The following is a 14163-nucleotide window of genomic DNA, read 5'->3' as shown; positions in this document are numbered from 1 at the left end:
TTCAGATTAGTCATGGCTCCTCCTCCCCCCCCCCCCCAGGAGTACTTTCTCTAAAGATCCCAGCACCAACCTCAGTCTGAACAGGCTGCCCCCCCCCAGACACCCCCATGTCCCACAGTCACTCTGGACTTCCCTTACCCATAAGCATACTATATGGTAACAGCCAGTTGTTTTTGTCTTCCTCTGCCTGTATCTCCTTGCTACTTGGACTTTTCTTTAGAAATTGCATTTATTTATTTATTTTTAAGTTTTTATTTAGATTCCAGTTAGTTAGCATACAGTATAATGTTAGTTTTATGTGTACAATATTGTGATTCAACACTTCCAGCCATCACCCGGTGTTCATCATGACAGTGCACTCCTTAATCCCCATCACCTATTTCCCCCATCCCCCACCCACCTTCCCTCTGGTAACCATCAGTGTGTTCCCTATAGGTAAGAGTCCGTTTTTTGATTTGCCTTTCTCTCTTTTTTTCCCTTTGAGTAAAGGGTTGGTTTCATTTCTTAAATTACACTTATGAGTGAAATCACATGATATTTCTCTGACTTATTACGCTTAGCGTAATACTCTCTAGCTCTATCCACATCATTGCAAATGGAAAGAGTTCATTCTTTTTGATGGCTGAGTAATATTCCTTTGTAAGTGTCCATTGATTGATGAATGGATAAAGAAGATACATATTTTTATAATATAAAAACATATATGTATGTAATATAAATATATAAGTTGCATTTAGACTGTTTCCTTTTGTCTTTTTTTCCTTTTATTTATTTGTTTGTTTATTTTTATTTTAGAGAGAGAGCATGAGTGGGAAAGGGGCAAAGGGGAAGAGTGAGAGAGAATCTCTCCCTGCTCAGCATAGAGGCAAACTCAGGGCTTCATCTCACGACCCTGGGATCATTACCTGGGCCAGAATCAAGAGCTGGATGTTCAACTCACTGAGTCACCCAGATACCCCTCTTTTTGAAATTCCAAGAGTTAATCTTTTAGAGAAATTGAAAGTTCATTTAGCAATCAATAGGTCGAATTCAGTCTATGCAATAATATTCCAAAAATTAAGAAAAAGTTTGGTGAAAATTTAAGTTGGAGAAATTATTTGCAGTCATGGCATATTAATAAGTGGAATATGAATGTGACAAGAATGTCAGACCTCAGTGTTAGGAACATTATTTCAAGTTATTTTAGTTTTAAACTTCTTTGTTTTCATCTTCTGAGCTTAAATCTTAGGCTCTGAATTATGATAATGAAGAACTGGCACTGCTGTAATTACTTTCCCTGAGCACAGAATAGAGATGTTTTATTCAGATTTATTTGAAGCCAGCGTGAACTTCCAAACACGTCTCAGCCAATAGTGGTATTTCCACAATCTGCCAAGATGCTAATGATAAAAATCTCTGGAGACACATTGTTTCTGTATTTTAAGAAGTACCAAATCAGAACATGCTTTGCAAAATTGAAAATATAGTTATTCAAACAAAATGACAAATTTTTAAGAAAGGACTTTCCAGTGAAACCATAAACCATGAGTACACTGGGCATAGTATCCATCTAAATTTTGTGAACTTGAACTCAAAATGAATCTGAATTCCGCTTGAATTCCTTTTCTGCCACAGTTTGATAGAAGGAATTTTGCTTAGCACTGGAACAAAAGTGACTGAATTCTAACAATGAATTAAAGTAGTTAGCTTTTTGGGGAGGGTGTAGGGTGTAGGGTGGTGACTTGAGAGGGATACTTTAGCTCTGTTTAGAAAGAGAATGGCAAGGATGCGGAGAAAGGATCTCTTTTGCGCTGATGGTGGGAATGCAAACTGGTGCAGCCACTCTGGAAAACAGTATGGAGGTTCCTCAAAAAATTAAAAATAGAACTACCCTACGATCCCGCAATTGCACTACTAGGCATTTATCCAAGGGACACAGGTGTGCTGTTTCGAAGGGACACATGCACCCCCATGTTTATAGCAGCACTATCAACAATAGCCAAAGTATGGAAAGAGCCCAAATGTCCATCGATGGATGAATGGATAAAGAAGATGTATATCTCCTCTCTCTATAGATAGATAGATAGATAGATAGATAGATAGATAGATAGATAGATAGATGAGTATTACTCGGCAATCAAAAAGAATGAAATCTTGCCATTTGCAACTACGTGGATGGAACTGGAGGTTATTATGCTAAGTGAAATTAGTCAGAGAAAGACAAAAATCATATGACTTCACTAATATGAGGACTTTAAGGGACAAAACAGATGAACATAAGGGATGGGAAACAAAAATAATATAAAAACAGGGAGGGGGACAAACAGAAGAGACTCATAAATATGGAGAACAAACTGAGGGTGGCTGGAGGGGTTGTCGGAGGGGGGATGGGCTAAATGGGTAAGGGGCACTAAGGAATCTACTCCTGAAATCATTGTTGCACTATATGCTAACTAATTTGGATGTAAATTTTAAAAAATTAAAAATAAGCTTCAGTTATCTAGAAAGCCCATTTATTTAGGATACCTTGTTCCATGAAATGACTGTGCCAAATATTACTGTTTGTTTTCTGAGAATGCAAAGAACTCTACATGGAAGTTTTGACTATAGTCTAGAAGCACATACTTGAATTTACTATGCATTTATTTTTTTTTTTAAGTTTAGAATGAGAGCACAAGTTTTCGATGATTAAAACAAAACAAAGAAACATCCATGCACAAAGTTTTACTGAAGTCATTCTGACATTATTTGTTCATTCCCTTTTATTATTTATAAATTACAGTTGCCCCTTGAACAACATGGTGGACAGGGGCACCAACGTTTCTCATAGTCAAAAGTCCAAGTATAACTTTTGACTCTCCCCAAACTTTAACTACTAATAGGCTACTGTTGACCAGAAACCTTATAGGTAATATAAACAGTGAACACATGTTTTGTGTATTGTAACTATTGTATACAACATTCTTACTTTAAAGTAAGATAAAGGAAAATGTTACTAAGAAATCCTAAGGGAGAGAAAATACGTTTGTAGTGCTGTGTGGTATTTATTGAAAATGTGTGTGTGAGTGGGCCTGCGCAGTTCAAGGGCCAACTGCATATGCTACATACAGGAAGGATTTTAGGAGTTCTCAGTGGAAAGAGAGCTCAGCAGTTACCATCTGGCCTACAGCTTGTCTGCCCCTGCCCTGCCCTGTCCTCCTGGACTCTTAGGGTGTATGTGCCATTTCCTCTCCTACCTGACACTTCATCCCAGCTCCGGATGTCAGTCTTCCACATCTCAAGAACCTTCTTTATCCATTCTCCCTTCTCTATGTTTTACCTCTCTCCCTCTCTCTCCCAACACTTTCCTCTCAGTGTCTAAATGCAGTAAATTCCTTCTTTATCCAAAGTCCCCCCTCGACTCCATGGCCTCTCATGTCATTTGCTGAAAAAGCCGCCTGAACTTGTTTCATTGCCTCACCTCTCATCATTTCTCAGCCCAATGTACCCGGCTTACACCCCCACCAAGCCACAGGTACTTCCTTTGTCAGGGTCACCAAAGATCTGCTTGTTACTACAAACCCACATCATGCTTCTTGCCTTCTTTTCAAGCACTGTCCAACCCAGTTGAGTACTGTTTCCTTCCTCAAAGCTTCACTCCCCTTTTGGGTCAGAACTCCTGGTTCCTTCTACTGCTCTTGCCTCTTCTCACCCCTCCATGGGTGGTGGTGGTGGTGGTTGTTGTTGTTGTTGTTGTTGTTGTTGTTGTTCTCCCCCTCCCCCTCCCCCTCCTGCTCCCCCACCCCTCCTTCCCATTCCTTAGATGTATGGATCTTTGGTGTTTTGTTCACTTCCCTTCTCGTGTACAGTCTTGTTACTGGGTGACACTGTCCATTTAATGATCATCTCTGTGCTGATAATTCTCATATCTCCTGCCTTCTGTGCTCTCTTGAGCTTTGTTGAGACCACATGACAGTCCTGTACATACCTTAAAATCAGGGTGGTCAAAAAGAACCGCCTTCTCTTATTCTTTTTTTAAATTTTTTTAAATGTGTATTTATTTATTTTGAGAGAGAGAATGGGGGAGGAGCAGAGAGAGAGGGAGAAAGAAAATCCCAAGCAGGCCCCACACTGCCAGCACACAGCCCAGTGTGGGGCTCAAACTCGCAAAGTGTGAGATCATGACCTGAGCTTTAATCAAGAGTTAGACGCTGAGGGGTGCCTGGGTGGCTCAGTCGGTTAAGCGGCCGACTTCAGCTCAGGTCATGATCTCACAGTTTGTGGGTTCGAGCCCCGCATCGGGCCCAGTGCTGATAGTTCAGAGTCTGCAGCCTGTTTCAGATTCTGTGTCTCCCTCTCTCTCTGCCCCTCCCCATCTCGCACTCTGTCTCTCTCTCTTAAAAATAAATAAACATTAAAAAAAAGTAAAAAAAAAAAAAAAGAGAGAGAGAGAGAGACACTGAGTGACTGAGCCACCCAGGCACCCTTGTCTCTCTCTCATTCCTTATGTGAAGGACACACAAACCATCTAGAAGCCCTGGGCCTGAATTCCACAGTCATCAGCTTCTGTATCCTTCACCTCCTGAGCAGCTCAGTAGTCCATCCACTCCTTTTCACCCCACTGCCTTCACCCGAGAGCAGGTCTTAGTCCTTGTGCCTTGATTATTCCAGAAGCCTGATTTCCTTTCTTCATAACCCCCAGTCTTGATCTTTCTCATCCCTTCCCTTCCCGTATTATGATATAGTCATTCTTTCCTGTGTTACGATACAGTCAGAATGATAGTTGTCAAGTTGTAGATCTGGCTTAAAGTCCATCAGTGATTCCTTACAGCTCTCAGGATGAAGTCTAAGCTCTTTGCATGACCCGGGGGCCCCTCTGTTTATCTTGCTTCCCTCTAGCTTCTCCTCAAGCCCCTAAGCTCTTGGTATATAAAACCACTTTTTGTTACTTGCCATTCCCTCCACCCAAAATACCATAATCCCAGCCGCTCCCCTCCCGGACTCCTTCCCACGGCACATGCAGATGGCCAAAACCAGTTCATCCCTCTCTGACTCTGACTCAGCAAACTCTTAACCTTCTCCAGTGTGGTAAAATACTTCCTGTGCTTCCTTAGCTATCCCTCCTTTAATTAAGTGAACAATTGATTCATCATTGTAATTCATTGGTGTAAAAAGGTTTTAAATGTCTTTAGTAATTACTGTAGAACCCTTGTTTGCTATTCCTGCGATCTTGACTACATGTAGGGTGCATTAAAGAAATAATGTTATCTGGAGCCCAGACTGGATGTATGTATGTCCAAGAAGAAAACGTTTATTTCTGCCTTATAGAAAGCTGTGTCTTGGGGCGCCTGGATGGCTCAGTCCATTAAGCGTCCGACTTCAGCTCAGGTCATGATCTCACAGTTCCATGAGTTTGAGCCCCGCATCAGGCTCTGTGCTGACATCTCAGAGCCTGGAGCCTGCTTCAAATTCTGTGTCTCCCTTTCTCTCTGCCTATTCTCTCTCTGTCTCCCTCTCTCTCAAAAATAAATAACATTTAAAAAATATATTAAAATTTTTTTAATTTAAAAAAATTAAAAGCTGTGTCTTTCAGGTAGAGGGTGTATATATATGTAGGTGGGTATAAAGGAAAGCCTTATTAGAAAAAATATCTAAACAAATTCAAGTTAATTCCATGAAGATACCTGCTCTTGGTGAGAAGAGGAATTATCAGGAAATACACCAGAAATGTCAAGAAGTAGCAGCAGTCTCGAAGGGTTGAGATTGCAAGTGGAACCCAGTAGAGTAGGCCCTGCTGATCGCACCTTAATTTTCTTTAGTAGGTTCTGGTTTCAAGGAACAGAGACCATTTAAACTGCGAGGAGCATTGGAGTAATAGTGTTATCAGGAGTCCCCATTGATTGGAGGTACGTCCAAGAAGAACATTTTTTTCTGCCTTGTAAAAAGCGGTGTCTGTAATATTGCCTAGACTTTCTCTGTCTCAGTGCCTTCAGCTATGCCATGAAATTCATAGCAGTCCTGATCTCATATGGATACTGGGAAGAGTCTTGAAGGAGTAGACTAAAAGGGCTTAGATCAATACCGGGCACGTGGGAAATGCTTAATGAGTCTTAGCCGGTTTTATTAGCATAGCACTTCCGGAGTTGGGACCTCGCTTTGGAAAGGGCCTCTCCTGATGTTGGATGTGGCAGGTATAGGGTGACTGGGCCCAGCAGAGGACACTTCCCTCCGTAGCTGCCAGGGGAGAGGGAACAGGTGGCACCCTCTGGCATTCAGAGTGATTTATTAGCCAGAGATCGCTAAAACCTAACGGGAACGGGGTTCTGTCTGTGCCGAAGCTGCCACCAAGATCCTTGAGCGTGAAAGTGGGGCGCTGCCTGGGCAGATACTCTGGTTACCAAGGTACTGGGGGCTCTGGTTTCTTTTCTTTCTTTCTTTCTTTCTCTTTCTTTCTTTCTTTCTTTCTTTCTTTCTTTCTTTCTTTCTTTCTTTCTTTCTTCTTCTTCTTCTTCTTCTTCTTCTTCTTCTTCTTCTTCTTCTCTTTTTTTTTGCTTCCTTTCTTCTCCAACCCTAAAAATTGAAACTGGAAAACTTAATGTTTTTTAATTGCTCTGCATCTATCTAAATGAGGCAGCTGGGGATGCCTTAGTCCTGTATTTTTGCCTTTGCTAAATAAAGCTAAATGGGTTCACATTTTATTTTTATTTTTTAAAATTTTTTAAATGTTTATTTAAAAAAAATTTTAAGTTTACTTGTTTATTTTGAGAGAGACAGAGAGAGCAAGTGGGGCAGGGGCAGAGAGAGAGAGAGAGAGAGAAAGAGAGAGAGAGAGAGAGAGAGAGAATCCCAAGCACGCTTCGCACTGTCAGTGTGGAGCCCAACATAGGGCTTGAACTCACGAACTGTGAGATCATGACCTCAGCTGAAACCAAGAGTTGGACGCTCAACTGACTGAGCCACTCAGGCACCCCGGTTTATTTATTTTTTGAGAGAGACAGAGAGCAGGAGCTGGGGAGGGAGAGACAGGAGGGGACAGAGGATCTGAAGCAGGCTCTGCACTGACAGCAGAGAGCCTGATACGGTGCTCGAACCCACGAGCTATGAGATCATGATCTGAGCCAAAGGCAGACACTTCACCCACTGGGCCATCCAGGCACCCCTAAATGGGTTCACATTTTAAAGCATCAGCCAAGTACCTTTGCAAACTCTATCAGCTGTTTGTTTGTTGCATGTCCTTAGAAAAAATGCTTGTCTCTGGATTTTGTGTCAGAAATTTTGAAATAGTTTACTATCCTTGTACTGATTTCATATAAAAGGGCCCAAAATACAAATGTTATTGCTACAATGGCTATTGACTTTGTGTTGGCCTGAATTGAGTCTTCGATTTCTATTTATTTCTACATTTGCATTCACCTAGCTGCAGAAAGCTTTGGAGGAACTTTTGAGAAATTTGTTCAGAAAACTTGCTTTGAAGGAAAGATAAGCTTTGGAACAAAATATAAGTGAAATATGTATGAAAAAGTACTTTTGTTTTCCAGAAAAAAGAAAAGTTTTGGGTTTGAATGAAAACGTTTGTTGCTTTTGTCTTTTATCCTGCGCTATACTTTTGATGTATTGTTTGAGAAATTAATCTCTTAAAAGTAAGTAAAAAGTGAAAAAAAAGTCAATAATCTCATGGTATTATGTCCATATGCCTTTTCTCCTTTTCACTAAATTATTTAACCTACAATATAATTTGAAAATAAGGTTTTGAAATTTAAACTTTTAGAACTGTATTTGATGCTGAACTTGGAGATTGCAAACCCCAAAGGCCTACGTCAGACGAGAGGAAAACGGAGTGGGGCAGGGATCCCAATTCTGTGTGGTTTAATTCCTTTCCCCCTGTCAGTCCAGAAACAGAAAGTGCAGACTGTTTCACCATGAAACTAGCAACTCAAATGAGGCGGGAAGAATTGGTTACAATTCTGACCAGCTAATTTGTTGAGGATTTGTTGGAAGGCCCACCCCTCTGTCTGGCTGCAGCTGCTTTTTCCTGTAAGATTTATTGTCAGGGCCTGTGACACTGACACAGAGTATTAAGTTTGAAATTTCACTTTATTTAGGGAAGGAGGGGAAAGGTCCATTTCTATGACACTAAACACTACATCAAAGTTTTGATTGACTTTTGACTGTACGTAGCAGATTCTGGAAGCTTTCTGTGGTTAGTTGAAAGTCTGCTCTATGGTAGTGTCCTATCATCGGAGCTAAGAATTTACTTGACCTAAAATTCTGTACTGTCGTTTGCAATCTGGATTGGAGAAGTTTGAGAAGGAGGTGATTCCCAGCTGCTGAGGAAGTACTTTCGTTTTCTGGCAAGAATCAATAGGGCTCCTTCACAGAGTTAGGTGTCTTGAAACAGTTAGGGTTAGGGTTAGGGTTAGGGTTAGGGTTAGGGTTAGGGTTAGGGTTAGGGTTAGCAGGGGGCTGAGGACGATCTAATTGTAGCATTAGTCTCATTAAATGTATTCAGAGACTTCTCTGTTGCAGAGTCTGTCGAAAATCCCTTCTAGCCCTCTGTTGGCTAATAGCATTTTCAGATCTAAGCTAAGGTGTGTTTATTTTCCCTCCTCAATAGAGAGGCTGCTATCTTAGCAATTAGTAAAATAACTGTTGAAGAAAGATACGTATCTGTTTCTGCTATTACCAGAATCATTTGTGACTTTGGGAATGTTGACTGGAGCTTTTATATTCTAAGGCTAAGGCCATGAGGTAATCAGTGTTGTGTGGGCCTCTCCCTAAAGTCTAGATGGTCATCCTTTACTACATTTCTGGAGGTTTGGTTTTAAATACCAGTCCTTGGTCACAACAGCAACAGCTGACAGTGGATATGATGGTGCGGATTGTTGTCTGCTCTTGGAAAAACTGTCTGTGCACCCTAGACCGATAGAATCACCTTCAAAATCCCTGCAGATTCTCCCTGCATAGTTGTTTGTTGATGAGACAGCACACAGGGGCCCAGGCAAGGACGATGGATACAGACCTGACTCAAAGGAGAGGTATGAGTGGATTTTTTTTCAGCAAAGAAAATCACTTGGGGAAGTATGATAAAGTTATCCTGTCTCACATATGGAGCATATCTTTTTTTTTATGGGTTTATTTATTTATTTATTTATTTATTTATTTTTGAGACAGAGAGAGAGCGTGAGCATGGGAGGGGCAGAGAGAGAGGGAGACACAGAATCTGAAGCGGGCTCCAGGCTCTGAGCTGTCAACACAAAAGCCCATGTTGGGGCTGGAACTCACGAACTATGAGATCATGACCTGAGCTGAAGTCGGACGCTCAACCGACTGAGCCACCCAGGCGCCCCAGGAGCATATCTTTTTAAAATGTTTTAAAGGAAAAATTATGAAAACTATGTAAATACCAAATTATATCACTGATAGTAAGCACAAATATCTTTTATTTTTCTTATTCCCCTGTTGCTCTTCTACTTCCATGTATTAGGTGGTCTCCACAAAAACCTACTTTACAAAAGCACAGTTCTTTTTTCTTTATTGACTAAAATCTACAGGATTGAATATATGTTTGTTGAATAATGGTTCATTAAATGAACCCCGTATGTTTTTACATTGCTTTTTTCTCATCCCATTATATTTCTGCAAAATTGGTTTTGTGTCATAGCGTCTGCAATCAGTGTTTTATCAGATAGGTGTGCGTAGTTGAGATTGTTTGTGAGGGACATTGTGTAACCTGTTGGTTCTGAGAAGAGTTTCTGACGTATGTGTTTCTGTTACTCAAAGCAAATGAATGCTTGACAAATGGCAGCTTTGTCTTATTTCCTCGGGGCAACAGAGAAAATACTTTCCATTTTTAATACAAAAGAGGTAGTAGATCTTACCTGATTAAAACTATACATTTCTGCAAAACCATTTTGCTTCCTATGTAATCTGGAGGAAATGAAATTCACTTTTCTGTTGACAAGATGACGGTCACTCACGTATTCATTTTGGATAAATGTTAATAAGAGTTTTTGCTGTTTTTAACATTTCAGAGAGGTTTGTAGTATTGGTTGGCTTGCTTAGCCCCTTTAATTTTTATGCTGCATTTTCTGTGTGTGTGGCTTTTTGTTTTTTGTCTTTTTATTTTTCAAAAATTTCACAAACAGCATTGTTACTCTATTACCAGAAAAAAAGAATTAAAAAAATAAGAGCCCACCCAGAATCCCGCCACTTTCTTTTTAGTTTGCTTTGCTTCCTTCTAGATGCTTTCCCTTTAAACAGAAATAGTTGCAATAGTTGCAGAACTTATTCATGAAAACTGGGGTTAATCCAGTACTTTATCAAGAGTGTTTCACTTAGTTCAGTGAGGAACAGATGTGCCTCATTTTGCCTATCACTTGTTTCCTAAAGTCGTAGGCGACGTGTCCCATTTTCACATGATCTTAAATCATTACTAAAAGTCAGTGGATTTGGGCGCCTGGGTGGCTCAGTTTGTAAAGTGTCTGACTTTGGCTCAGGTTATGATCTCAGGGTTCTTGAGTTCAAGTCCCACATTGGGCTCAATGCTGACAGCTTAGAGCGTGGATGGAGCCTGCTTTGGATTCTGTGTCTCTCTCTCCCTGCCCCTCTCCTGCTTCTGCTCTGTCTCTCTCTCTCTCTCAAAAATAAATAAACATTAAAAAATTTTTTTATTTCGTTCTTCTTTATTGCTGAGCACTTTTCAGCTGGCAGTGATCCCTACTCCTTGCTCTTTGCACATCTCTGTGTAAAAACACTTCGGTGTTATGGAAGGTGAGTGTAGTAAACCCCTTCACTTCCTCTCACTTGGCCTTTTATATAATTTCACCTTTTCAAGTCTTGACTCTTTTTTAAGCAGATCACTTTCTTACCTTATCTTCTAGCTGTGTTATCTGAGAAATAGCTACTTAGGGCTAGGTAGGGGTAGAAACTGATACATATTTGATTTATAGAAGTATTCTGTTTAGACTTTGGAAGCTAGAATATATTGGCAACATTGGAGAGGTCACATGTATTTGCAGAGTTTTTCAACAAGTATTTGTGAAGGGCCGTGCTGGGCACTAGGTCAGGGGGTGTGGACAGTAGTGATACGTAAAACTTTAGGGGCACCTGGGTGGCTCAGTCAGTTAAGCATCCGACTCTTGATCTTGGCTCAGGTCATGATCTCACAGTTCGTACTATCGAGCCCTGCATTAGGCTCCTGCTATCAGCACAGAGCCTGCTTGGAATTCCCTCTCATTCCCTCATTCCCTTTGTCTCTCTCTCTCTCTCTCTCTCTCTCTCTCAATAAATAAATAAATAAATAAATAAATAAATAAATAAATAAATAAATAAACAAACAAACATTTAAAAAAATGTTTATTTTCACTGTCAAGGAACTTTTCACTCATTTTACTATTTCTGCAGGGTTTTTCTCTACCTTCTTTGAACTACCTGTTCTTGAAATCAAGGACTTGCACTTACATTGATACATGAATTCTGTTCAGGGAGTGAGCTTCGTCTGCTAGTTTAGTGTAAAACTGGATGATTCGTATCCCAGAAATGCCTGTGTCTCTTCTGAGCACCAAGTCGTTTACATTTAACATAGAATATTCATCTTATTTATTGTTTTTAAATAATTTTAATAATAGCTGTCTTTTATAGATATGAAGGTTGAGAAATGTTCAAGGGTTTATTTTCTAAGATAGAAAGCTCTAGGTTCTTCAGAGAGGGTGGCAAAGCTGTGATCTCATGAGTTTAGATAATTGATAATAGAATGCGATTGAAGGAGACCGCACGCAATCTCTGCATCATTGTGCAGAAGTGGCGAACAGGACTCGGAACTTCTGAAAGTTACATACATTTAATTTTGCTGACTGATAAGCTGCATATGCTATTATATTCCCCGTTCCTCAGTTATTTCCTAGTCTGCTGAGTTATATGTCTCTGTAGACAAGGCCATGTAGGGCTTTTTAATTTTAATATGTATTTTGCATATAAGGTATACATGTCTACTAGAGATAATTTAGAAATATATATTAGCAATATAATACATATTCTATGAAATACGTGGAAGTAGAAATTAGCTTCTACCCAGAGATCATCATGGTTAATATTTTGGTAAATTTTACTTCAGACTTTTTACTGTAATATGTATACATTTTTTTTCCTTACTAAGATCCATACTTTATTTTATAGCCTGATAATTTTTTGCGGTGTTAGGTTGTTTGGGCCTACAGAGTATGGGGAGTAAGTCTTTCTGTCTACCTTATTCATTCCATTTTAAAAAGAACACAGCATATTTGGCATGGACTTAGGGCTTATTTATTTATTTATTTAGAAATCTCAAGTCATTGTAAATGAGCGTGTATGTTTTACTACAAATTCATACTCAAACTATCACTGAATAGCAATTTTATTTAGATAAATTCAAGTGTGTTTGGGGAGGAGTTTTTTTTATTCTAAAATGTTCAAATGGCTTCACATTAAAAGAGACTGAAATGAAAACAGAGCTCACATGTATTTGATAAAGCTGTAAAATACATAATGTGTTTTTTTTTACCAGCTTTTAGACAATAAGTAGACTGCAAGCCCCATAAAATTGGAGACTGTGAATACATACCACCCCATTCTAGACATGTTTCTTTTTTTTTTTTTTTTTAAGTTTATTTATTTATTTTGAGAGGAAACGTGTGCATGCATTCATGGAAGGGAGACGCATGGAGAGGGAAAGAGAATCCCAAGCGGGTCAGTGCAGAGCCCGACAGAGGACTTGAACTCACACACTGTGAGATCATGACCTGAGCCAAGATCAAGAGTCAGATGCTTAACCAACTGAGCCACCCAGGTGCTCTGTTTCTTAGCACAACCCCTAGCATTCAATAAGGCATAAAAAACATGAGTTGAATGAATGATTGAAGAAAAGAAAGATGAGGTAATACATCTCCTTGCTTGTAGTGAGGACAAAGGAGCCGTGTCCCGGAAGAGATTTCTATCAGCATATCTTTAAAAATTGTAGCAGCACAAATGAACAAAAATGGCAAATCTTTTTAACCACCCAAAGCTTCTATTCGTGTGTTCCCCAGATAAGCCATTTGTTGTAGTGTCTTAGAAAAGGCCGTGTATTAGTGGACTCTAAGAAATTCACAACTTTGACTTTTTCAGTCCTCTTTCTGATTGCTCTAGGCTGTGTTTCTGGTAAAAGTCAAACAGAAACAAAAATAACATGGTGCCATAATTGTGTTGAGAAGCTAGGCCAATAGTTGGAGGGGTGATGATTCCAGCTCCACCTCTAACCTCGTCTCTTCTCTTCCTCAGGCTACTTTCTTCAGAATGATTCCCTGCAGAGCCGTGCTGTCTTTTGCCCGATGTCTGATCCGGAGAAAAATCGTCACTCTGGACAGTCTAGAAGATTCCAAATTATGCCGCTGTTTATCCACCATGGACCTCATCGCCCTGGGGGTTGGAAGCACTCTTGGTGCTGGGGTTTACGTCCTGGCTGGGGAGGTGGCCAAAGCAGATTCTGGTCCCAGCATCGTGGTGTCCTTCCTCATTGCTGCCCTTGCTTCCGTGATGGCAGGCCTTTGCTATGCTGAATTTGGGGCCCGAGTTCCCAAGACTGGGTCTGCGTATTTATACACCTATGTCACTGTTGGAGAGCTGTGGGCATTCATCACTGGCTGGAATCTCATTTTATCTTATGTGATAGGTACGTTTCAAAAAAAAAAATCAATCTAGTTTTGTGAAATGGTAGAAATAGCACTGAAGTGGAGGCCTTGGCCTATCTTTGTAGGTCTTCATTAGTTAGTGACCATGTGACCGTGAGTGACTCACTTGATCCCTGTATGTCCCATTTATCTCCCCTCTAAAATATCTCCCTGATTGCAAAATCCAATGATTCTGCTTCATCTCTGAATATGCTTCTTAGTGGGTTTGGAAACCTGCTTTCTGAAAAACTATGGTTCCATGGGGTGCCTGGCTCAGTTGGTTGAGCGCCTGACTCGATTTCAGCTCAGGTCATGATCCCAAGGTCATGGGATGGAGCCCTGCATCAGGCTCTGTGCTAGAGTATGGTGCTTGCTTGGGATTCTTGCTCTCTCTCTCTCTCTCCCTCTGTCCCTCTGTCCCACTCTTGCCCTCTCTCTAAAATAAAATAAAATAAAATAAAATAAAATAAAAAGTAAAGTAAAGTAAAATAAAATAAAATAAAATAAAATAAAATAGAATAAA

The 14163-nt window shown here is 40.1% G+C and overlaps 1 protein-coding gene across 5 annotated transcripts in view; it reads left to right on the top strand.

Annotated features, from left to right (window-relative positions):
• Window positions 1-14163, top strand: part of SLC7A2 (solute carrier family 7 member 2) — a 75926-nt gene that overhangs the window by 37535 nt on the left and 24228 nt on the right. For 3 of the 5 annotated variants that reach the window (XM_023252402.2, XM_023252401.2, XM_019828308.3), the window contains exon 2: window positions 13252-13642. In XM_023252402.2, the coding sequence (XP_023108170.2) occupies window positions 13267-13642 (376 nt within the window). In that variant the 5' untranslated portion in view covers window positions 13252-13266. Of the gene's footprint in view, window positions 1-5777; window positions 5865-5953; window positions 6361-13251; window positions 13643-14163 lie in introns of those variants that run through there. The other 2 variants (XM_045055289.1, XM_019828307.3) reach the window with 2 other exon arrangements.

Source organism: Felis catus, chromosome B1 (genome assembly GCF_018350175.1).
Source record: "Felis catus isolate Fca126 chromosome B1, F.catus_Fca126_mat1.0, whole genome shotgun sequence".
Classification (NCBI taxonomy): Eukaryota; Metazoa; Chordata; class Mammalia; order Carnivora; family Felidae; genus Felis; species Felis catus.
The sequence above is the reverse complement of the archived record's forward strand: the minus strand, read 5'-3'. Positions and strand labels throughout refer to the sequence as shown.